The sequence below is a fragment of the Octopus sinensis genome, linkage group LG14 (assembly GCF_006345805.1).
Source record: "Octopus sinensis linkage group LG14, ASM634580v1, whole genome shotgun sequence".
Lineage (NCBI taxonomy): Eukaryota > Metazoa > Mollusca > Cephalopoda > Octopoda > Octopodidae > Octopus > Octopus sinensis.
Genome location: NC_043010.1, coordinates 63,894,268 through 63,919,267, shown reverse-complemented (window position 1 = coordinate 63,919,267; position 25,000 = coordinate 63,894,268). Strand labels below are relative to the sequence as shown.

General features: G+C 39.6%; 2 protein-coding genes across 9 annotated transcripts in view; one reads left to right on the top strand and one right to left on the bottom strand.

The window, feature by feature from the left end:
- LOC115219510 overlaps positions 1 to 11,228 on the bottom strand; it is a 12,933-nt gene extending 1,705 nt beyond the window's left edge. The window contains exons 1-2 of the mRNA XM_036509120.1: positions 10,812 to 11,228; positions 9,716 to 9,825 (exon numbers count right to left, since the gene is read on the bottom strand). Of these exons, the coding sequence (XP_036365013.1) occupies positions 9,716 to 9,732 (17 nt within the window). The 5' untranslated portion in view covers positions 9,733 to 9,825; positions 10,812 to 11,228. The remainder of the gene's footprint in view (positions 1 to 9,715; positions 9,826 to 10,811) is intronic.
- LOC115219505 (uroporphyrinogen-III synthase) overlaps positions 1 to 25,000 on the top strand; it is a 96,958-nt gene that overhangs the window by 55,866 nt on the left and 16,092 nt on the right. For 2 of the 8 annotated variants that reach the window (XM_029789684.2, XM_036509113.1), the window contains exons 2-4: positions 3,448 to 3,626; positions 22,286 to 22,401; positions 24,700 to 24,883. In XM_029789684.2, coding sequence (XP_029645544.2) covers positions 22,324 to 22,401; positions 24,700 to 24,883 — 262 coding nt within the window. In that variant the 5' untranslated portion in view covers positions 3,448 to 3,626; positions 22,286 to 22,323. Of the gene's footprint in view, positions 1 to 3,447; positions 3,627 to 9,071; positions 9,120 to 10,216; positions 10,850 to 11,257; positions 11,371 to 11,400; positions 11,423 to 22,285; positions 22,402 to 24,699; positions 24,884 to 25,000 lie in introns of those variants that run through there. The other 6 variants (XM_036509111.1, XM_036509110.1, XM_036509115.1 and 3 more) reach the window with 5 other exon arrangements.

The following is a 25,000-nucleotide window of genomic DNA, read 5'->3' as shown; positions in this document are numbered from 1 at the left end:
ATTTATTTATTCATCAACATACTTCAGCCTTAGTTAGTTAGTTAGTTAGTTAGTTAATTTTTTGGCTCAAAAAGCAAAAAGCAAGGCCATGTAGGGGGACATGGAGTTATGTACAGGGTGGTGTTCATGTAAAGAGTTCAGGCCACTTGAGGTCAAGGGAGACTTTGAACCGAGCGGTCATCGGCATCTTCACCATCTCGTCTGGCAGCTTACTCCACGGATCCGTAACCCGAACGGAGAAAGCCCCTCTCCTTCGATTGAGATGAAATCGTCGCAGATAGAGCTTTTCGGAATGACCCCGCAGCCGACGCTCTGGAGCAGGAGTGAAGAACAGCTCTTTCGAGAGGTTACACTTTCCGCTTACGGACATACCGTTTCTTCTCTGTTTCAAGAGTCAATCACCATCATACCACAACAATGAACTTACAGACCATTTCTTCTTCTTATCATTTGTATTGCCATATTGTTTCCTCTCCTATTCACTTACCACTACAATGACTTATTTCAGTCATTTGACTACAGCCAAGAAGTTTTAGACAACTGGAGCAAACCCAGTACTTATTATTTTTTTAATTTCGCCTTATTGGCACTTGTACCGATGCTAGTAGGGTGCCAAGAGCACCATCCGAGCGTGATCGTTGCCAGAGCACCCAACTGGCTTCCGTGCCAGTGGCAGGTAAAAGGGCACCATTCGAGCGTGACCGTTACCAACGTCGCCTTACTGGCACCTGTGCTGGTGGCATGTGTAAAAAGATTCGAGCAAGGTCGTTTCCAGTACTGCCTGACTGACCCCCATGCCGGTGGCACGTAAAAAGCACCCACTACACTCTCAGAGTGGTTGGCGTTAGGAAGGGCATCCAGCTGTAGAAACTCTGCCAAATCAAGATTGGAGCCTGGTGCAGCCATCTGGTTTGCCAGCCCTCAGTCAAAATTGTCCAACCCATGATAGCATGGAAAGCGGATGTTAAACGATGATGATGATGATGATGATGATGATGATTTAAGCTTGATACTTCTATCAGTTTCTTTTGCTAAGCTACTAAGTTACAGGGATGTAAGCACACTAACATCGGTTGTCAAGTAGTGGTGGGGGACAAACACAGACAGTGTTCTTTCGGTTTCCATCAAGCAAAATTACTCAGGAGACTTTTGTCAGTCCAAGACTATATTAGAAGACACTTGCCAAGTTGCCCCAGAACTATATTCTTGAGAAGCAAGCTTCTTACCACACAGCCACTACTGTACCTATGTTCTTTGCACCATTTGGTCAGTTAGAAACGACTGGTTGAAAGAAAAGGAAAAGTTGACTGAAGACCTGATCTGAATATTTACAACAAAGTGTCATCTAAAAATACATAGGATTAAATAATGTTTAAAATCAGGCAGCATATTTAGCCTGCCATCAATAATCAGAAACAGTCTGTTTAGAGGCCTGCCACAGATTTTCCGTGTAACAAACCTCCTCTTCAAAAATCTTTATCAAATCAATGCTGCAATAGAAGACACTAACCCAAGGTGCCATGCAGTGAAATTGAACCTAGAACCAATTAACTGCAAAGTGACCCACACAGCATCCTCTGCACCTAGACTTCCACATTCCATTTTTCCTCATCAACCACCAAAACAGTGTCTCACCAACCAGATTCCATCCATGACACTCCACCCAATTTTTTACTCTCGGACTTCAGTCCTCTTGGGTTCCTTTCTCACAAGCTTTGATCTACTGAGGTTGAAGCTGATAATTCACTGCATCAATGTCACCAGTCCAACAGAACATACAGAGGCCATGGGCACTGGCATTTCTCGCATGATTTTCTTGGGTAAAAAAATTTTTTAAAAAAACATTGCTGGGAAAATTTTTTAATTCATCAGCAAAAAGTTTTGAAACAAAAATAAGACAACTCTATGGCAAGAAGCTTGCTTCCCAACCACATGGTTCTGGGTTCAGTCCCACTGTGTGACACCATGGGCAAGTCTATTTTACTATAGCCCCAGGCTGACCAAAGCCTTATGAGTGGATTTGGTAGACAGAAACTGAAAGAAGCTCGTCGTGTGTGTGTGTGTGTGCATGTATCTGTATTTGTTCCGCCATCACTGCTTGACAACCGATGTTGGTGTGTTTATGTCCCCAAAAACTTAGCAGTTCAGCAAAAGAGACTGATAGAACCTAGTACTAGGCTTAAAAAATAAGTCCTGGTGTCGATTTGTTTGACTAAAATCTTTCGAAGTGGTGCATAATGGCCACAGTCAAATGACTGAAATAAAAGAATTTACAGAATACATAAAATATCTTATGTATCTATCTATAGCAGTTATTAAGGTTTTAAATGTATATAATATAATATTTAGTATAGATAACTACCTACAGCTGTGACTGGGGACAGGTAGAAGGCAGTCTCCATATTCCCTGCGTGGCGTAAGAGGTGGCTAAAAGGGGCGGGAGTGAAGGGACTGAGAATCCACTCCTCCTAGAATTTCATATTCCTAAAAAGACAACAAGAAAAAGATAAGGGGGTCAGAGATGGTTAGCACCTGATCTCACCCTAGTACTGGGGCAAGAGAGTTTATAAATGATAGGAAAGCTTGGAGAGTGTTAGTGGACGGATGGGTGAATTTGATTGTTGCTCAAAAGGGCATGGAACCAGCATGATGCGGTGGGGGTAAACCAGCATATGCTGTCAGGCCCCGTTGGGGTTACGTTCTATGCCTTGACCTGAGCATAGGATGAAGCTCACCTCTTTGAGCTGGGAAATGAATGGAATTCCTGGAGCAGTTAGCCCAGCCTAAGATGTATTTAATGTAGCCACCTATAGCCTTTATTACAGCTTAAACTATAATGTCACTTCTTTACTTTTATTTCAATTAATTTTATTTTCATTTATTCTCTTTCTCTCTCTTTTACTTGTTGCAGTCATTTTGACTGCAGCCATGCTGGAGCACCGCCTTTAGTCGAGCAAATTGACCCCGGGACTTATTCTTTGTAAGCCCAGTACTTATTCTATCGGTCTCTTTTGCCGAACCGCTAAATGATGGGGACGTAAACACACCAGCATCGGTTGTGAAGCAATGCTAGGGGGACAAACACGGACACACATATATATAAATATTTATACATATATACGACAGGCTTCTTTCAGTTTCCGTCTACCAAATCTACTCACAAGGCATTGGTCGGCCCGGGGCTGTAGCAGAAGAGACTTGCCCAAGATGCCACGCAGTGGGACTGAACCCGGAACCATGTGGTTGGTAAACAAGCTACTTACCACACAGCCACTCCTGCGCCATATATTTTATTTTAATTAATTTTATTTCCATTTATTCATATATTTTATTTCAATTAATTTTATTTTCATTTATCATATATTTTATTTCAATTCGATTCATAAAAAATTCATTTTTAAATGTATGGCCATAGTTATGTCCCCTTATTCACTGTACAATTCACAGCTACACGAGTAAAAGAGATGTCTTAGACCGAAGCAACCGCAGAGGCATCAAACTTCTGGACCAGGTGAAGAAAATTTCAGAGTTACACCCCAATTAATTAGGAGCACAAGTAGGCGAGATGATATGCAATTTGACTTCGTACCAGGGAAAAGCAGTACTGATGCTATTTTCATAGTCAGGTAAGAGAAGCATTTACCTAAGAATAAACCATTATACTTGGCATTTATTAATCTAGTGCCGGGGTCGGCGAACCGAAGAAAATTACCCCTAGAGGGGTAAAAGTGAAATTCTTGGAGAAGTAATGAGGACCTATTACGCATAAATGAAATTATATAAAAAAAAAAACAAAAAAACGTGGACATAACTACAGATTTCTGCCCCCACCTCCGATTTGGGATGATCATAACTTTCAGAAAAATGGATATTTTTTAACGAAATTTTCCCCACTCGGGGGTGTTTCGGAACAAGTCGTCCACATTTGTTTCATTTTCTGTTTTACGCATTTGTGCATCCGTAGATTTCTTCACGCACACACACACACACACGTAATTAAAAAAAAGGGCAATCTTTCGTCTCTAGTAGACCTTTCCGTCGATTTCCGTAAAAATTTTTTTTTTTTTTACATATGGGCTTGCGGGAACTTTTGAAGTAATATACATACATATACACATACACCGAGTAAAAAATTTCAGTTATCTCTTTCTTTCACACACACTAACAGAAGCACTTCACTTACACAACATACTGTCTGTCTCCCACACCCCATCAAACACACACACACACACACACACATGTCCATCAATGCTCCCATGCACGGTAACTTCAAAAGAATTTCCCTCGTCATACAATCGCTTTCTCTTAGTCTCTTTCGCTCTCATTCAAAAGTTCCCGCAAGCTCATATGTAAAAATAAGAAATTTTTTTACGGAAATCGACGGAAATGTCTACTAGAGACGAAAGATCGCCAAAAAAAGTTCAAACAGGGAATTATTCCATTCAGTATCAAGTTTATTATAGAAATTATGTAACAAATTATACTTTACACTACTATATATAACTGTGCGTGTATATTCCTTATTTTTGCTTCTGGTATCGTCTGCCTTTCTATTATAAACGTTTAGAAAAGGATAAGTCGTCTTAATACCATATTTCTGTGTACCAGACCTTTAGCTGTTATTTTTAGCACAACGAGTTTTCTGGTGAGGGCTTCATTTACCTTCATTGCCTGTTTGTTGCTTCAGTAGAAATCTACGGATGCACAAACGCACAAAATTGAGTAAATGAAACAAATATGGACTTGTTCCGAAACAACCCCCAGTGGGGAACAGTTCTCATATATAACCCCCCAATTGTTCTCCCCCAAAATTTCTATGTCCTCGGAATATACATAGTCCGAGGTATATTTGTAGAGAATTTCATTAAAAAACATGCATTTTCTTGAAAGTTAAGACGAATTGAATTTGACTCCGGTGAATTTTCTAAATCAATCCAATGTAATGGACGTGTTAGGTGAGTCGTGTCATTTTGAATTACAAACAATTTGGTTGCTAAGGAGTTATCACATGACTAAACAGATATTATTTATCAGTAGTTTATTACCCACTCTCTAACTCTTTTCTCTTTTACTTGTTTCAGTCATTTGACTGCGGCCATGCTGGAGCACCGCCTTTAATCGAGCAATTCGACCCCGGGACTTAGTAAGCCCAGTACTTATTCTATCGGTCTCTTTTGCCGAACCGCTAAGTGACGGGGACGTAAACACACCAGCATCGGTTGTCAAGCAATGCTAGAGGGACAAACACAGACACACAAACACACACACACACATATATATATATGCATATATACGACAGGCTTCTTTCAGTTTCCGTCTACCAAATCCACTCACAAAGCATTGGTTGGCTCGGGGCTATAGCAGCCATGCTGGAGCACCGCCTTTAGTCGAGCAAATTGACCCCGGGACTTATTCTTTGTAAGCCCAGTACTTATTCTATCGGTCTCTTTTGCCGAACCGCTAAATGATGGGGACGTAAACACACCAGCATTGGTTGTGAAGCAATGCTAGGGGGACAAACACAGACACACATACATATAAATATTTATACATATATACGACAGGCTTCTTTCAGTTCCGTCTCTACACAAAATCTACTCACAAGACATTGGTCGGCCCGGGGCTGTAGCAAGAAGACACTTGCCCAAGATGCCACGCAGTGGGACTGAACCCGGAACCATGTGGTTGGTTAGCAAGCTACTTACCACACAGCCAATCCTGCGCCTTAACTTTTTTCTTTTTTTGACACGTGTTTTTGCTTTGTTTAAAGTGGATTTAGGTTGTTATTCAATTCAACCCTTTCAGCAAATTGACGGGAGCCCGAAGACTATCCAAATTAGTCTGGCATCAAAATGCCCCAACGTCATATCTCCAAAACCTGAATTGAAAAAGTTTCTAGAAAAATCCTCATGCTTCATAATGAGGATATTAATGTATTTAATTGCGTTTGTTTTATACTTTTTATATTTATAATCGTATTCTCGGTACCCGTATTCTCCGTATAAATAGATTCAATAAAACTTTTGAATTCAAGGAATCTATGACTTTCTTCCTTTCAAATCAAAGGGGTAACGTCGGTGCAAATATATTTTGGGTTAATTGGTTAAAAAAGTTCCCGGGATAACTACAGGTTTCTGCACCCCGAATTTGGATGATCATAACTTTAAGAAAAACGGATATTTTTTAATGAAATTTTCTACGAATATGTGTTATATCATGGAGATTCCGAATATGCAAAATTTTGGCGGGAAAGTTTTTTTAGGAGGGTGGGTAGGGAATTTTGGAAAATTCAACGGAGTTCACTTCAATTCGTCTTAACTTTCAAGAAAATGACTATTTTTTAATGAAATTCTCTACAAATATACCTCGGACTATATAGATTTCGAGGATATAGGAATTTTAGGAAGAAAACAATTTGGGGTTATTTTTGAGAACCGTTCCCTACTCAGGGGTATTTCGGAACAAGTCGTCTATATTTTTGCTTTGTTTAAAGCAGATTTGTTTTATTTTCTCCGTTCTGTGCGTTTGTGCATCCGTAGATTTCTACACACACACACACACACACAGATTCATATATTTTATTGAAAAGCAGCAGAAATATCACAAAAACTGTTACTCAGAGTTTCACGTTCCCGTTCGTCGGACAATTTAAAAAATTCAAACGGGGAATTATTTCATTCAATACAGATTATGGGATCTATTCTATCTCATGCACAAATTTTTAATTATTATCATTTTTTTTAAAAAACTTAACAATTTGAAACTTCGCATACTGGTAGAAAGTGTTACGTATTGTCAATGGACCCGGACGTTGTTCGCAAACAGCCGCAGTAATTTTCTTCAGCTGAATACACGTCATTGATTGGTTAAAATTACCCAAATACGACAAATTTAACATGAAATATCTTTTGAAATACAAAATTTTGTCAAAAACGTTAAGAGTAAACCTCTTCTACGTGACACATTCTACAAGTATGCGAAGTTTCAAAGTCTTTAGTTTAAAAAATTAATTAAAAAATCTGTGCATGTAAACACTTCTATATGTATGTGTGTACATTCCTTATTTCTTTTGCCTTTCTCTTTGAAATGATTACCTGGGAATTTACCTAAAGTGAAAAGAACCCGTCTTAATACCATATTTCTGTGTACCAGACTTTTAGCTGTTATTTTTAGCACAACGATGCCTGTTTGTTGCTCAGTAGAAATCTACAGATGCACAAACGCACAAAACGGAGAAAATGAAACAAATATGGACTTGTTCCGAAACACCTCCGGATGGGGAACAGTTCTCAAAACTAACCCCCAATTGTTTTCCCTCAAAATCCCTATGTCCTCGGTATATTTGTCGAAAATTTCATTAAAAAATATCCATTTTCTTGAAGGTTAAGACGGTGAATTTTCCGAAATTCCCCTCCCAAAACACTCCCCCACCCCCAAAATTTTGTATATTCGGAATCTACCTGATATAACACATATTTGTAAAAATTTTCATTTAAAAATATCCATTTTTCTGAATTTTCTGATCATCCAAAATTGGATGGTGAAGGGTTCAGAAATCTCTAGTGATGCCGAACTGGTTGATAAGTTCGATTTCAAACAAACAAACAAAAAATATTTTGACATTTTTTCGATGGTCCCGGTGCGCGCTCTCGCGTACTCGCGCCAGTTAGCCATGGCTAGTCGACCCTTACTTTGTGTTTTTGTGTTACTTACTTTGTTTTTGTGTTTTACTTACTTTACTCTTTTACTTGTTTCAGTCATTTGACGGCGGCCATGCTGGAGCACCGCCTTTAATCGAGCAACTCGACCCCGGGACTTGTTCTTTTTGTAAGCCCAGTACTTATTCCATCGGTCTCTCTTGCCGACCCGCTAAGTAACGGGAACATAAACACACCAGCATCGGTTGTCAAGCAATGCTAGGGGGACAAACACAAACACACACACGCATATATATATATATACATATATACGACGGGCTTCTTTTCAGTTTCCGTCTACCAAATCCACTCACAAGGCTTTGGTCGGCCCGGGGCTATAGTAGAAGACACTTGCCCAAGGTGCCACGCAGTGGGACTGAACCCGGAACCATGTGGTTGGTAAGCAAGCTACTTACCACACAGCCACTGCTGCGCCTTTGTTTAACAAAAATCATTTACTTTGTGTAAAAAAATTATTTATTTTATGTTTTACTTACTTTGCTACGTAGACGTTGTAGGATCGACTAGTCACGAGTAGCTAGCGCGAGTGCGCGCACCGGGACCACTTTTCGCTAGTAGTATCAAAGTTATGATCATCCAAAGTTTTGTCCCTTTATGTTTTCTAATCATGTGTGTCAGCCCTTGGGGCCAATAAAAAGAATTAATTATCATTATTATTATTTTTGAATTGTGTGGTTTAAGGGCGATTTAGCTGTTATTTTTAGCCCATCACACGACCACCTGATACCTTCCTCATTTCTTAGTCACTTCTCCCCATAAACACATTTAATGACCCATTGCTGAATTTTAAACAAAAAATTCCTTCGAGACCCATCTTTTGTTTTGACTTGCAGGTTGACCAGTTCGGACTGTTGCGTATTTTAAACAATGATTTAAAGCAAAAAAATGCTTTGACATTTTTTCGATAGCTGTATAGGAAAAGTAACAGTCTTTCTTCGGCCTATATTTTGTTTGTCACTGTTATTTATGACATATTTCATCTCAATTACGTTCGTATGAACAAAGGAGTGTACCTGAAACACGTTTACTTCCTGACACCACCATAATCGTTCGTGCATTTCTACTGCTTTTAGGTTGTTTTTTTTTTTACCTGTTTTCCAGCTATTTTCGGAAGGACTTCCTCCACCCCACCCGCACCCCCCATTTTCTCGCAAATTATTGATTTTTTTTTTGCCAAAATCCCAGCTTTTTGGATACGGAGATTCCGGAAAATTGCCAAAAATCGGAAATTTGAACTTTTTGCCCCCCCCCCTTCCTCCAATTTCCGAAACCCTAACCCTAAAACCCTAACCAGAAAAACTGGGCTTACAAAGAATAAGTCCCGGGGTCGATTTGCTCGACTAGAGGCGGTGCTCCAGCATGGCCGCAGTCAAATGACTGAAACAAGTAAAAGAGTAAAGAGTAAGTATACGAAGTTTCAAAGTGTTTAGTTAAAGAAGTGTTTAGTTAAAGAAAATTAATTAATCGCGCTGCCCATGAAAAGGAAAAGATCCTACTTTTGTGTTTATAAGTATATAATTTGCCTATGTATATTTGCTAGTCAAAACATCGAAGCTCATCATTTTAACCCGTCATAACTTTTTCTGTTATCCTATGGTATTTTTGTATCCTACGCATTGTATCTCGTACGATTATGTACGAAAATTTTTTTATTGGAATCCCAACAAAGTACCACTCTTTTAGTTAAACAAAAACCTGTTTACTTCCGCCTTTGTCATTTTATTAAAAAAATTTCCTCTGATTTCAGTGTTTTCTAATTAAGAGATTACGATTTTGCCAAAAAAATCTCGACTTTCTTCCGATAACCGTACATGAAAATTAAAAGTCTTTCTTCGGCAATTTCCTTATAAAAAGAAAAAAAAATATTATTTCTATAATTTTTCTGATGTATTCTAGTAACTAGTCGAGCTCACCGTTCACGAGGCGCTGATTGCAGTATCAGTTTACAAGAAGCACATCTAAAAAAGGACTGAAAACATCCTATACTGTGTACTCACTCTGTAGAAGTTGCCATTCTTAATAGTTCCTGGATTCTTGATCTTGAATTCTTCAGACGTCAATCATTTGGCTGTAGCGAGAGAAAGAAAAACACCTTCCGCTTTTGTAATCAAGTCATTGGAGAGATAGGATGAACAGGAGGAGGAGAAAGAGAATTTTTTTATTTTTTTCTCCTCTTTCTACTATAGACATGAGGTAGTCGGTTACATCGATCCCACTGCTCAGCTAGTACTTATTTTATTGACTCAGAAATGATGAAAGGCAAAGTCGACGGAATTTGAACTCAGACGGAAGTAATATCACTAAGCATTTTGTCCCATCTACTAACGATTCAACCAACTTTCCACCTAGTTCTTAACCGGGGTAAACAAATCTCTTTCGGACATTATAAGATCGCGAAGGGTGGGGACAAATATCTGGCGGGGTGGGGGGACTCTGATGATATTCGATGTCTAGAAGAGGCGTGAATTTTCTTCGAAATAAAATATTTAAAACAAGTGAAACACTTGTATTTTAAGCACGTTTTCAATATAAGTTATTTATCTCGATTATGATATCAAAAGATCGTTCTTCGGTTATTAGTTAATGCAAATATCTAAAAACAAAGTAGATTAAGAAAATATGGATAAACCATTGGGCAAAATTAACTTCTGTTCGATTAAAATAGTCTACCGCTTGTAGGGTTGATGAATAAAATGCTGTTAAATACGGTAATGATCAACGAAAGTAAGAGAAGCGCCCAATGAACAAATAGCAAGAAAAAGGGAGGGACAAGGTATTTCGTGATAGGTGCGAAAGAGGAGGAAATAAGAATACAGACCATAACAATTAGAGAAGAGAGAGAGAGAGCAAAACGGAACAGGCATATGAATAGTAAATCAGAGAGAGAGAGAGGCAGGTGTATAAATAGCACTTAAAGGAAAGAAAGAAGAGAACAGAGGAAAAGAAAAGTTTAGAAGCAATTAAAGAGGTGGGGAAAAGAGAGATAAATAATTAGATGGAAGCAGAATATTTGCAGTGTTTGTAGAGAGGCAGAGAAACAAAAGAAGGAAGTCGAAGTAACAGTAAAACTTCATAAAATACTGTTTACAGTTCCGTCACACCGGGTTTTTAACCATCGCAGCTAAGGTGAGGTGAAACTTTATGTATTTATAGTTAAATCATAACCATTACACCGTTGTTTAGCAAACATTTCCAGACATTGATCAGGTGGTTTCTCTTCGTTACTTTCTCTGTTTCCAGCGATTTCTTTCTTTGTTTCCAGCGATTTCTTTCTTGTGTATTTTATAGAATCTGTTTAATGTTTATTTTGCAATGTTTCTTGAGTGTTTACACTTTAGTGGAGAGGTGCAGACGATCTACAAGGTGACTTGCACTGTTAGAAACAGCAGCAGAATCTTCCTCAAGCTAAACCTTACTGTCTTAACAAAAGGACAGACTGGGTAATGTGGCCCTAGAAACGCTATTTAAATAAAAAAAAATAAATAAAAAAACTGGTCTTTCATCATAGGGTTTACTGAACCGGGGCTGAAGTGCGGCAATGCAGTTCTAGGTACATTACGCCGGAGTAAAACATGAGATGGTCGCAGCTACAACAGTTTTGGTCATACCTCTGGATCCGAGCTGATATGCGGCACGTAACAACTCAGAAATCAGATATTGTTATCTTCGGTACATCATGTCAGAATAAAAACAGGACGGTCACGGTGAGAATATCTTTTTTGTCATTGATCTGCTGAATCAGGTTCGGACACTAACAGCATTAGGTCATGTAGTCCTAGATGCACTACTACTACTGCTACTACTACTATTACTACTACTACTACTACAATTTGTTCGTAGGTCAATTGAACCGGCATTAACATGTTGCTTGTTTTATATATAAACATATATATGTATGTGTCTGTATTTGTACTCATATATATTAATTCATAAAGTGGTGCGGCTATCATAGAAAGCTCTTCTAGCGGACTCGGCTAACAGACCACATCGTAATCCACTGCAGAGGAGTATAATGCAGCTGAGTACCATGTAGCTAAAGTCCAGGAGATGCAACCAATGGAAATATTTCATGAGAAGTATATAAACCATAAAGAGAAAACTTTGTATGTGTACTTAGGGGTTGAAGCTTTAGTGTAACCATGATGTTCTGGGGATCTGATAAGCTGGCTTTCTTGATCTGTCTTGTTTTATGAATATACAATTGTATAATACATAGTATGCATATTGGTACAGACATGTAAACATAATTTATTATAGTGAAATTATTATTACATGATGGAGTCTGCGAAATGGGCCTCATACTCAGGATGACAAGTGGTTAAATAAATACATTCACCTCTCATACCTCCTGACTTCTTACGGTACACATACACAAATGCATAGTGCTGTTGAAACTCTTAGAAATTCAGTAACATTTACAAGAATATAAAATACCCCCTTGCAGACAGGAAGCAGTACTGACCACATCAGAACACTATGTGTGTGTGAGCAGTGCAATAGCTCGCTCTGAGCAACATCATGTTTTCAGATATACCACACTGAGAAAAATCTGTAAATAGTCTGTAAAATTCCTTGTCTGAAAAATTATGCAGTTACTGAACAGCCTTATACCAGCACGCAGCACAAACTGTCAGTACTAAATCTGTCTGGAAGGGATTAATAAATCACTTTAGAAAAAAAGTTTGGTTATTCATAATAAATAAAATAGTTTTTCGCTTTTTTAATCATCCCCAAACCAAAGCGATGTTGATTTTTGGTATGAAGTTTGAGGATGAGTTTCATTTTCTTCTTAAGAATTCCATAATCATTTGGTTTAATGGCATGTGTAATACTGGAAAAACATGAAAATTGTTGAAAAAAATGAATTTTTTTTTCTCACATTACAGTGAGAAGAGGAATTGCATGTTTCCAAAAAGACCCTTCATCTTGGAGAAAAAAAAAAGAGTCATTGTTGTTACTCTCTCTCTCCCTCTCTGCCTCCTTCCTACCTCTCTCTCTCTTAGATAAAAGAAACTACCACTCAGCCCTGGATGTCTCTTTTCCTTAGTAGATGCCATGGACCCTAGGATCCTATGAAGATATCCAGGGGTTCTGTGAGTTAAGGTGTCTTACATTGGTTTCAAATTTTGGCACAAGGCCTGCAATTTCGAATATGGGCTAAGTTGATTAAATCAATCCCACTGCTCAACAGATACCTATTTTATTGACCCTGAATGGATAAAATGCAAAGTCGACCCTGGTGGCATTTGAACTCAGAATGTAAAATTAGAAGAAATGTCACTGAGCATCTTTCCTGGTGCAGTAATGATTCTGGAACTCACCACCTTAATAATGTCTTATACTGAAAGTTCATTTTACAGAAAAAATCTTATTAATTAATATACTTTGAGGAGGAGGTACAGGGTGGTGGTGGTGGTGGGGGTGGGTAATATGAATAATTTTTCTCACTCACTTTTTGTTTCAAGCAATGTATTACTAAAATTAGAGGTAAGAACTGTTTTATAAAATGTATGTGTGGGTTCCACAGTGATTTTGAAAATTGCTTAACCTTTATGTTACCAACCCGGCTGAAACCGGCTCTGGCTCTGAGTACAAATGTCATGTTTTCATAAGTTTTTAATTAAAATCTTCCACCAAACCTTAGTCACAATTTATGTTCCTAACACTAGCTTAATGATAACTAAGTTATTTTACTAAATTCTGGTTATATTTAAAGTAATTGAAAGAAACACAGAGCATCTCAAAATAAATACAGTAACGAATGGGCTAAAATATATAATAGAGAAACAATTCTTAACCCTTTTGATACCAACCTGGCTGAAACCGGCTCTGGCTCTGAAGTACAAATGTCTTGTTTTCATAAGTTTTGAATTAAAATCTTCCTCGAAACCTTAGTCACAATTTATGTTCCTAACACTAGCTTAATGATAACCAAATTATTCTACTAAATTCTTTGTTATATCTAAAATTAATTGAAAGAAACACAGAGCATCTCAAAATAAATACAGTAACGAAAGAGTTAATCCACTACAAACCACAGAGAACCTGCTGTAGCATATCTCAACTTATCCAAAAAAACACAAACTTTTCTGTACAATTTTCTTCCTTTGCCAATGTGTTCCACCACCACTAGTTTTGTTGGATTATTTTGTACCTTGTGAATGGAATTTGCCTGATGGAAACATGGAAACTATTCAAAAATTTAGTGTGTATGCATGTGTGTGTGTGAGTAGGTGGGTCTATGTATGCATGTGTGTGTGTGCTATACATAAAATAATATTGTATATATATAGATATATAAATATGTATCATCATCATCATCGTCGTTTAACGTCCGCTTTCCATGCTAGCATGGGTTGGACGGTTCAACTGGGGTCTGGGGAGCCCGAAGGCTGCACCAGGCCAGTCAGATCTGGCAGTGTTTCTACAGCTGGATGCCCTTCCTAACGCCAACCACTCCGAGAGTATATATATATATATATATATATATATATTCATACATACATACTTTTATACATACATATATATAAATACATGTCTACAAACCCACACACACACACATATATAAATATCAAAATTGTTCTTGTTTGTCAAGTAACATGATCTGAGACTGGATGTTAGACCTGAAATAGTTGCATCCCTGAGCAGGAGTTTCATTTAAGAACACACACAGAAAATGAAACAAAAAAACCCCCACTTTTAATCACTTTCATTAATATTTAATAGACAGGTATCCTTTTAGTCACTGACCTGTACTCTTTTACTTGTTTCAGTCATTTGACTGCGGCCATGCTGGAGCACTGCCTAAGTCGACCAAATCGACCCCAGGACATATTCTTTGCAAGCCTGGTACTTATTCTGTCGGTCTCTTTTGCCGAACCGCTAAGTTACAGGGACATAAACACACCAGCATCGGTTGTCAAGCAATGTTGGGCGGGGAACAAACACAGACACACATACATATATATATACATATACATATATACGACAGGCTTCTTTTAGTTTCCGTCAACCCAATCCACTTACAAGGTTTTGGTCGGCCCGAGGCTATAGTAGAAGACACTTGCCCAAGGTGCCACGCAGTGTGACTGAACCTGGAACCATGTGGTTGGTAAGCAAGCTACTTACCACTCCTGCGCCTACTTTGTGTTTGATTTTTGCATCAGGGGTCTCTTATTGTATGTCTTTGAAAGCACAGATTCAGCAAATGGTTTGTTGACAGGGCATATGACATCAACATTACTGTTTCTAGCTTAGTAATTCTCAGAAAAATGCAAATATAAACAAGCACACAGACATGCATGCACACACACATATATATATATAATATATATATATATATATATATAATATATATATATATATTATATATATATATATAATATATATATATTTGAAATCGAAATCAGATTCGATGACTGGCATCTGTGCAAGTGGAGCGCTAAGAGTACCATACGAGTGTGATCATTGCCAGAGCGGCTAACTGGCCTCCATTCCGGTGGCACGTAAAAAGCACCTTTCGAGCGTGATTGTTACCTGCATCGCCTTACTGGCATTTGTGCTGGTGGCACATGAAAAAACATTCGAGCGAGGTCGTTGGCAGTGCCGCTGGACTGGCTCCTCTGCAGGTCGCATGTAAAAGCACCCACTACACTCTCGGAGTGATTGGCGTTAGGAAGGGCATCCAGCTGTAGAAACTCTGCCAGATCAGATTAGAGTCTGGTGCAGCCATCTGGTTCGCCAGACCTCAGTCAAATCGTCCAACCCATGCAAGCATGGAAAGCAGACCTTAAACGATGATGATGATACACACTTGCATACATATATTTATATGTATTTATGAATATAAGTATGTGTATGCAGATATATATATATATATACATTGCCTTCATAATCACCATCGTTTTGTAACGTTCACTTTTCTATGTTTTTGTGGGTCAGGCAGATTTTCCACAACCACATGTCCTTCCTGTTGCCAACCTTCACTTGTTTCCAAGCATGGCAGTATTTCCTCATGGTCAGGCATGTTTACAAAAAAAACATTTGGAATGAATGGCATTCATTTATAACAATTACTTGCTTTCAAGACAAGAAGGCACAAACAGACAGAAACATTCAGCACCAAAATCGAAGTCGATCAACATCAATGGAAATTGCAGCTGTGATACCAGTGCCAATGGCACGTAAGCAAACCATCCAATCGTGGCCGTTGCCAGCGCCACCCCGACTAGCCTCCGTGCCGGTGGCACGTAAAAAGCACCATTCGATCGTAGCCATTGCCAGCCTTGCCCGGCCCCCGTGCTGGTGGCATGTAAAAAGCACCATCCGACTGTGGCCATTTGCCAGCCCCGTCTGGCACCTGTGCCGGTGGCATGTAAAAAACACCTACTACACTCACAGAGTGGTTGGCATTAGGAAGGGCATCCAGTTGTAGAAACATTGCCAGATCAGACTGGGCCTGGTGCAGACTTCTGGCTTCCCAGACCCCAGTTGAACCGTCCAACCCATGCTAGCATGGAAAGCGGATGCTAAATGATGATGATGATGATGATATATAAATATATATATGTACACATATACATACATGTGCATATATATCATCATTTAATGTCCGTTTTCCATGCTAGCATGGGTTGGACGGTTTGACCGGGTCTGGGAAGCCAGGAGGCTGCACCAGGCTCCAGTCTGATCTGGCAGTGTTTCTACAACTGGATGCCCTTTCTAATGCCAACCACTCTGTGAGTGTAGTAGGTGTTTTTTACATGCCACCGGTACAGGGACCAGAGGAGGCTGGCAACAGCCACTATCGGTTGGTGCTTTTTACATGCCACCGGCACAGAAGCCAGTCAAGGCAGCACTGGCATCTGCCATGTTCAGATGGTGCTTTTTACGTGCCACCGGCACAGGTATCACAACTACAATTTCCATTTGATTTTCATTTTGATGTTGATGTACTTGACTCAATAGGTCTCCTCAAGCAGAGCAGGTTGCCCTACAATCCAAGGTACTTTTGAATGGGCTATGTACTTATACGTGTGTGTTTGTTATTTCAATGAATGCCTTGTAAGTGAATTTGGAAGATGGATATTGTACAAAACTTACCGTGAGTATAGACACACACACACACATACATACATACATACATATATATATATATATCTATATATATATATATATATATATATATATATTATATATAATATATATATATATATATATATATATAATTATATATATTAACAGCTGCAGGCAGTGACGGACTGGCCAGGTTGCCATCTTGCTCAATGGCAAGTGGGCCCCTACACCATTAGAATCCTTATATGGGGCCCCATGTTAGTATCTAAGGGTCCCATTCCCTCAAGTTTGAGAATGTTTTATTCACTCCTGGAAGAATGCGTTAATTATTTCAGCCTGGCTGTGTCTGCAGACAACTGAAAAGAATACTTTTAACAAAAAAGAGAATTAAATGATAGCATTGTAGTTGTGGGTGGGCCCCCTTAGTCTCCTGGCAACCAGTATTTTTAGACCCAGTCTGCCACTGGCTGCAGGTGTGGCACAGGTGCAGACATGGCTGTAGGTCAAGAAGCTTGCTTCCCAGCCTCGTGGCACTTTGGGCTAGTGTCTTCCACTGTGGCTTTGCGCTGATCAAAGACTTGTGAGTAGATTTGGATTGACGGAAACTGAAAGGAGCCCATCGTGTGTGAGTGTGTGTGTGTTTCTGACTCTGTTTGTCTCCCACCACTGGCCTAGTAATTGGTGCTGGTGTGTTTATGTCCCCATAACTTAGCAGTTTGACAAAATAGATTGATAGACTAAGTACCAGGCTTCAAAAAAAAAAAGATATGGACTGGGATCTATTCATCCAACTAAAATTTCTGAAGGCAGTGCCCCAGCATGGCCAGAATCAAATGATAGAAACAAGTAAAAAAAAATGTGTATATCATCATCATCATTGTTTAATGTCCATCTTCAATGCATGCATGGGTCGGATGGTTGACAGGAGCCAACCAGGTAGAAAAACTACCCTAGGCTATTGTGTCTGTTTTATGACTGGATGTTCTCCCTAACACCAACCGCTCTGCAGAATGGATTTGGTACTTGTAACAGAGAAATAGAGAGGCAGAAATAGGTGTCTTGCTATAGAAGAGGTACAGTGGGAGAGAGAGAGAGAGTGAGGGCAGAACTAGGTGTGCTGCTGTAGAGGAGATATGTGACTACCCAGCCAGAGGGAAGAGTGAGGGAAAGAAAGAGAGGGTAGGTAACAGCAAAAGTGTAAGAGAGAGATGGTGAAATGCCAGGGTATACTCACAAGTAGCAAGGATCAGAGCATAGATGGGATGGTAAAGAAAAGACAGGTATGAAGATGGTCAGGTGTTGCCAAGTAGGCACAAGTACAGAGTGGGGATTGCAGTGACTGGTGAAAACCTGGGTGGAGTGCAACAAGAGAAGGAAAGGGGATTGAAAGACAATCATAGTTTATGAAGAAAAATTGTGAGGGAGAAAGATGCTGTTTAGAAGAGATGTTGATGTGTGAAAAGTTTGTTACACGTGGGTGAGACACAACTCTGCTAGCACTCAGTTTCGCTGACATGGGCAGGGCTTCTCTAGAATCCCATATCGCCAAGCATCTCAGTCCATTGTAATTTCTTCCATGGGCCCCAGCATCCTAAGATTAGTTCTCACCACTTCATCCCATGTCTTCCTGAGTCTCCCTCTTCCACAAGTACTATCCACTTTCAGTGACCGGCACTTCTTTATTCAGCTGTCTTCATACATACGCATCACGTGTCCAAACCAATGCATTCCTCTCTCCTCCATGCCACGTTTAATCCCTCTTATGCTTAACTTTTCTCTCAACACTGATGTTGCAAATCCAACTACCTTCATTCCTCTCCAGTCTACACACATCCTCTGCAGTCGGAGCCCATGTCTCACTTCCATGTAATACAGCTGTTCTCACTCAGGCATCATACAATCTACCATTCACTCTGAGAGAGAGTCCTTTTGTTGCCAACAGAGGTAATAGCTTGCTGAACTTCCTCCATCCTATTCTTATCCTTGAAACAACACTTTCAAAACATTTACCACCTTTACTAATTTGGTCACCTAAGCAGCAGAAACTATCTACTACCTCAAGAGAGCCTCCTCAGCTCCTCGTGCCTCTTGTTCCAGTGCATCTGCCATACACAAAAGTGGCCTTATCTGTTAACCTACTTTTTTACTTTTTTTTTTTTTTACTTGCTTCAGTCATTTGACTGTGGCCATGCTGGAGCACCACCTTTAGTCAAGCAAATCGACCCCAGGACTTATTTTTTTGTAAGCCTATTACCTATTCTATCGGTCTGTTTTGCCGAACCGCTAAGTTACGGGGACATAAACACACTAGCATCGGTTGTCAAGCGATGTGGGGGGGGGGGGGGAAACACAGACACACGAACATATATACATACACATACATATACACATATATACATATATACAACGGGCTTCTTTCAGTTTCTGTCTACCAAATCCATTCACAAGGCTTTGGTCGGTCCGAGGCTATAGTAGAAGACACTTGCCCAAGGTGCCACGCAGTGGGACTGAACCCAGAACCACGTGGTTCGTAAGCAAGCTACTTACCACACAGCCACTCCTACGCCTACAATTCCACTGCATCTCTTATGTGTCCATACCTTACACTTGATGCAGCAAATGGAATTACACCCCACTCCTTTCCTACATATTGAGCAGGGCCATTTACCTGATGGAAGGGGAGTCTTATCTGCTTTCTTGCCAACAACCACTTTAGGACTTTGCTAAGTTAACTTTAAGGCCCTTTGATACCAGATTTGCTTCCAGACCCAGAACTTCTATTCTGCTTCAGATTCTGCAATAAGAACAAGATCATCAGCATACAGTAGTTCCCATGGGCATCCAGTTTTGAATTCCTCTGTTATGGCTTGGAGAACTGTGATGAATAAGAGTGGACTAAGAACTGATCCCTGGTGAACTCCAACTTGTATGCTAAATTCATCACTCTATTCAAGGCCGACACTCACCTTACTGACAGCATTGCTGTACATGGCTTGAATGACTTCAACAAGCCACTCCTCTATTCCTAGCTTCCTTAGAGACCACAAGATAAGAGAGCGGTGGAAGCCTGTTGAAAGCTTTCTCTAGGTTGATGAAAGCTAAGTACAATAGTTTACTTTTGGCTAAATACTTTTCTTGCAACTGTCTCACTAGGAAGATGGTATTTGTGGTACTTCTCTCAGGAACAAGGCCAAACTGCATCTCACCTTGTTTAATTCTATTCCTAGTCATTTGAGCTATAGCTCTCTATCTCTCTCTCCACTGTCCACTCAGTTCCTGTATCTCTGTAGTCTCTGATGGTGGCCATAGTGGAAGTAGGCAGTGTGGTCTCAAAGGAACAACTGCTGCTTTCGCTTTGTGTGTGTGTGTGTGTGCATGTGTGGTATTATTGTTTATTTAGGCTAGGAAAAGATATTGTTGCTATGACGGTATTGTAGAGTTGATCGTGGGTGTTGCAGAAATGTCTAGGTGTTTGGTGTTCACTGAATGCATAGTAACAAAAACTGTGTTAGAGTAGTAGTAGTAATGGTGGTGTTCTGGGGTGTTGTAGATGTTTGGGGGTTAACTGAAAGTGTATCATCAAGAACCATAATGACTGGAACTTGCTACGGCAACAAACTGTGCCCCTCATATGTTGAAAGGGTCTTTAGTTGTTATTATTTTGTGTCTGTGTTAAATTTTTTCATTATTTTTCAAATCATCCAAACAGCAAGTTTTGAGAATTGCTTGTGAAACTAAAAAAAATATATTAAACCACTAAAAATATTGCATTGTCAGCACAATTTGAAGGATATTTTCTGACAGGAATCACAATGAGAAAGTTACACGCAGTCTTTCTTTGATGTTATACAATTGTGGTGAGGTGAGATGGCTGAATCGTTAACACACCAGATAAAATTCTTATCAGCATGTCTTCCTTCTTTAAATTCTGCTGGGTTTGTTTTTGCTTTTTATCCTTTCAGAGTTGAGAAGATAATTCCAGTTGAGCAAATTTCTGGCCTTACACTGATAGAAAACAATATATTATATATTATAGAAAACTATGTATTATATTTCTCAAGTTTGAGAAAGACAGTTCTGCAATTTCTCATCAAACAACTTGCTCAGATGGTTTTCTTTATGGTGATCAAACGTTTGTGCTTTACTTTAGCTAACCCCTTCCATCAAATTGACATTGTTTGTACAAGTGCATGGTTTGCCACCAGTCAGATGTCAAAGTGACTGCAGGGCAAAATGAAATATAATGTTTTACTCAGGAACATAACACACTACCCAGTTTGGGAATTGAAACCAAAACCTTGCAATCGTGAGAACCCTAACCATTACACTTTTCCACTACACTTTTCTATTAACTAACTACATATGGAGAGGTCACATATGGAAACACCATTAACATAACATTTAATCAGCTGCTAACTTACTCTATAAAATATTTTCCTGCATAAGCCTGACTTGACACTAATTAATTTAAGTTACATTCATATTGCAGCTTATTAATATTAATAATATGAATGGTTCTATGACTGAAAAGTAAAATTCTGCAATAATTTTTTTCAATTTAAGAGTTTATACGAATTACATAACTCAAATCTCTAAAATGATAAAAACGTAAATTTATGCAAGAATAATACGTAGGTTACGTAAAAAGAAATTTCTGGAAGATTGTGTATTAGAATAAAAATAAAAATACATGAGATTGAGAGTGTATGAGAGAGAGAGAAGTGGGGGGAAATAGAGAGAGAAATTGCAACATTGTGTCAATGTGAACAATCAGTGTACAACAAGAGTGTAAGAGAGATCGTTGTGCAGCAACAGACTAAATTCCTCGCAGTATTTAGTTTATATCTCATTACATTCTAAGTTTAAGTTATGCTGAAGTCGACTCTGCCTTTCATCTTTCTGGGTGTCAAATGACTTTCTGAGTAGAATTAAAATAATTACCAATCATAGACTAGAACTAATTTAACCAACATTTTGCCCACGATTTGCAGTTTTATGCCTGTGTTAGAAACCATTTTTCTTTTTTCTTATATCTTGATTGATGTGGTCTGGCTGAAGGGACAGTGCCCATGGCTTTTAGAGATAATGTGGGACTGGTGAGAGTGATACAGTGAATGTTCCTGTTAAACGGTTGCAAGTTGACAGCTGCAAGAAAAACGCGTGCAGTGAAAGGATTCCAGTGGGAAGGCAATTAGGGTGTAAGGACTGGGTGCACTCGTTAGTGCTGGATCTGTGGACTGGGTGGAATGGTTAATGTTGGATCTGTGGTGGAAGGGGACACCATGGATGATGAGAGTAGAAGAGCCAAGTGAGTCGGAAGGGCTTAAGTTGAGGTGGCAAGAGGTAAGCCAGCTCTGGGGAGAAGAGGCCACTCATCTGATTCACATGAAGTCACTCACTCCTACATTCTTGTGCATGCATGTATGTATACTTTATGCTGTATTTAATCAATGAACCTTTTATTCAGAGAACCACTGCCCCTTTTATTGCAGGTCTCAGTCACTTAAGAGTACCCAGGGGTCAAAACAGAATGTCGACGGACATAAAGAAGAATTCAGTTATACTCTTCAAATCTCCGGCAGAAGGTGAAAACGACATATTTCTGGCGGTAGGTCATGGATTTGTTGTCTCTTTGCTCTTTCCCAGTGACTGATTTATTGTCCCCATAATGTGTAAGTGACATCCTTGCCTTCAGATCACCACCAACCTTACTATATAAGCTGATGAAAGGAGCCTTTATGCAGTCACTCAACCTGCAAGTGATAGCAGCCAACTCGCCCTCAGATCATAACATACTGCCTTACATAATGGAAGAACAACACTGAATAATGTAATCATTGATGTACAAAAAGATGTGATGGTCAAGGTTGGACCATCTTTGATCAGAGCCAACCTGGAGCCAAACATGTTGGTTCTCAATCATTCTCTAAACAGCTACAATAATCGGGATTAACAAACCACTGAGAGAGCCTTGATATGGTCATTTGACATGTTAGAAATAACAGCCAAATCTTCTTCACATCACATCATTCCAGATTAAGGAAGAAAAACCGCATTTAATAATGTAGTCCTAGATACACTATGTCTGACTACATAAAAGATTGTGTGGTCATAGCTGGAAGAATTTTAATATTAGGTCTACTGGTTCAGGAATGATGTGGGGCTATATCACAACACCACCACCATTAACACTGAATAATGTTGTCCTAGATACACATGTGAAGGTGCATGGCTCAGTGGTTAGAGCATCAAGCTCACAATCATGAGGCTGCGTGTTGTGTTCTTAAGCAAGACACTTTATTTCACGTTGCTCCAGTTCACTCAGCTGTAGAAATAAGTTGCAACGTCACTGGTGCCAAGCTGTATCGGCCCCTTTGCCTTTCCCTTAGATAACATCGGTGGCATGGAGCGGGGAGGCTGGTATGCATGGATGACTGCTGGCCTTCCATAAACAACCTTGCCCAGTCTTGTGTCAAAGAGGGGAACTTTCTAGGTGCAGTCCCATGGTCATTCACAACCAAAGGGGTCTTTACCCTTTTACTCTAGATATTCTTATAAAGTCTGCCTTAGGCATGCAGGCTCATGAGGCCAGAACAGATCTAGATTTTGTAAGACTCCCCAACATCTGTGACATCTGTTCATCACAAGCTTAACCCCCCAGAGCACCACTGGTACTCATTTTCCTCCAAGTAGACTGGAGCAATGTGAAATGAAGTTCCTTGCTCAAGGACACAATATGCTGCCCAGTTCAAGAGCCAAACCCATGACCTAATGATTGTGAGTCCAACACCCGAACCACTAGGATCTAACTCAGAAAAAAAACAAACAGGATGGTCACAACTGGAATGTCTTTGATCATAGATCTGTTGGATCAAAACTGAGCTAAGTTAAGCAAAAACAACAGCAACATTAACAATGGATAATGTAGTCTGAGGTATGGTATGTATGAATTAAAGATGTGAGTGTCACGGCTGGAAGGTCCTTGATTGTAGGCCTGCTATATAGAGCTGACCTGAGGCTAAACTACAACATTAATTATTGGTCATTGTCCTCGTTATTGAGATCAGCTTATCCTTTCTTCCTGCTAAGGACAATGAAATAGAGTACCAGTCATGACCTGGGGGTCAATTAAAAACAGCTGACCCCTCCAGCTTTGTGCCTACTTTAGAAATTATTATTCTTGTTGTTGTTAAGGCAGTGAGCTGGCAGGATTGTTAGTGCACTGGACAAAATTCTGAGTTCAAATTCCGCCACGGTCAACTTTGCCTTTCATCCTTTCTAGGTCAATAAATTAAGTACCAGTGATACACTGAGATCGATATAATCGACTTGTCCCCACCCCACAAATTTAAGGCTGTGTGCCTCCAATAGAAAGGATTATTGTTGCTGTTGTTATTAAGGTGCTGAGCTGACAGAATCATTAGCATGTCAGACAAAATGTTAAGTGGCATTTCTTCCAACTCTTTACATTCTGAGTTCAAATCTTGCTGAGGTCAACTTTGCCTTTCATCCTTTTGAGGTCAATATAACAAAGTACCTGTCAAGTATTGGTATTGATAAAATTCTGTGCCAGTGGCACGTAAAAAGCACCATCCGCTCGTGGCCGTTTGCCAGCCTCGTCTGGCACGTAAAAAGCACCCACTACACTCATGGAGTGGTTGGCGTTAGGAAGGGCATCCAGCCGTAGAAACATTGCCAGATCAGACTGGGCCTGGCGCAGACTTCTGGCTTCCCAGACCCCAGTTGCACCATCCAACCCATGCTAGCATGGAAAGCAGACGCTAAACGATGATGATGATGATAATTAACTGTTCCCTTCATTCAAATTTCAAACTTTGGCCTATGTTAAAACCATTATCATTGCCTTAGAGGACCTTCACCGTGTTCTTATGTTTTCTCTTTGCAGGAATTACAGAAATCTCAACTGTCTGTCTACGTTGTACCTGTGCTGTCGTTTCGGTCTTTGCACACAGATGTCTTGGCACAAAAACTCAGTGGAGATGCTAATAACAAATACAGTGGCATCATTTTCACTAGTACTCGTAGTGTGATGGTACTGGAGTCTGCCATTCAGCAACTAACAGCATCCAGTAAGTCATCTTTGAGCTAAACTTTTTAAATGTTTTGATAGGCGCAGGAGTGGCTGTGTGGTAAGTAGCTTGCTTACGAACCACATGGTTCTGGGCTCAGTCCCACTGTGTGGCACC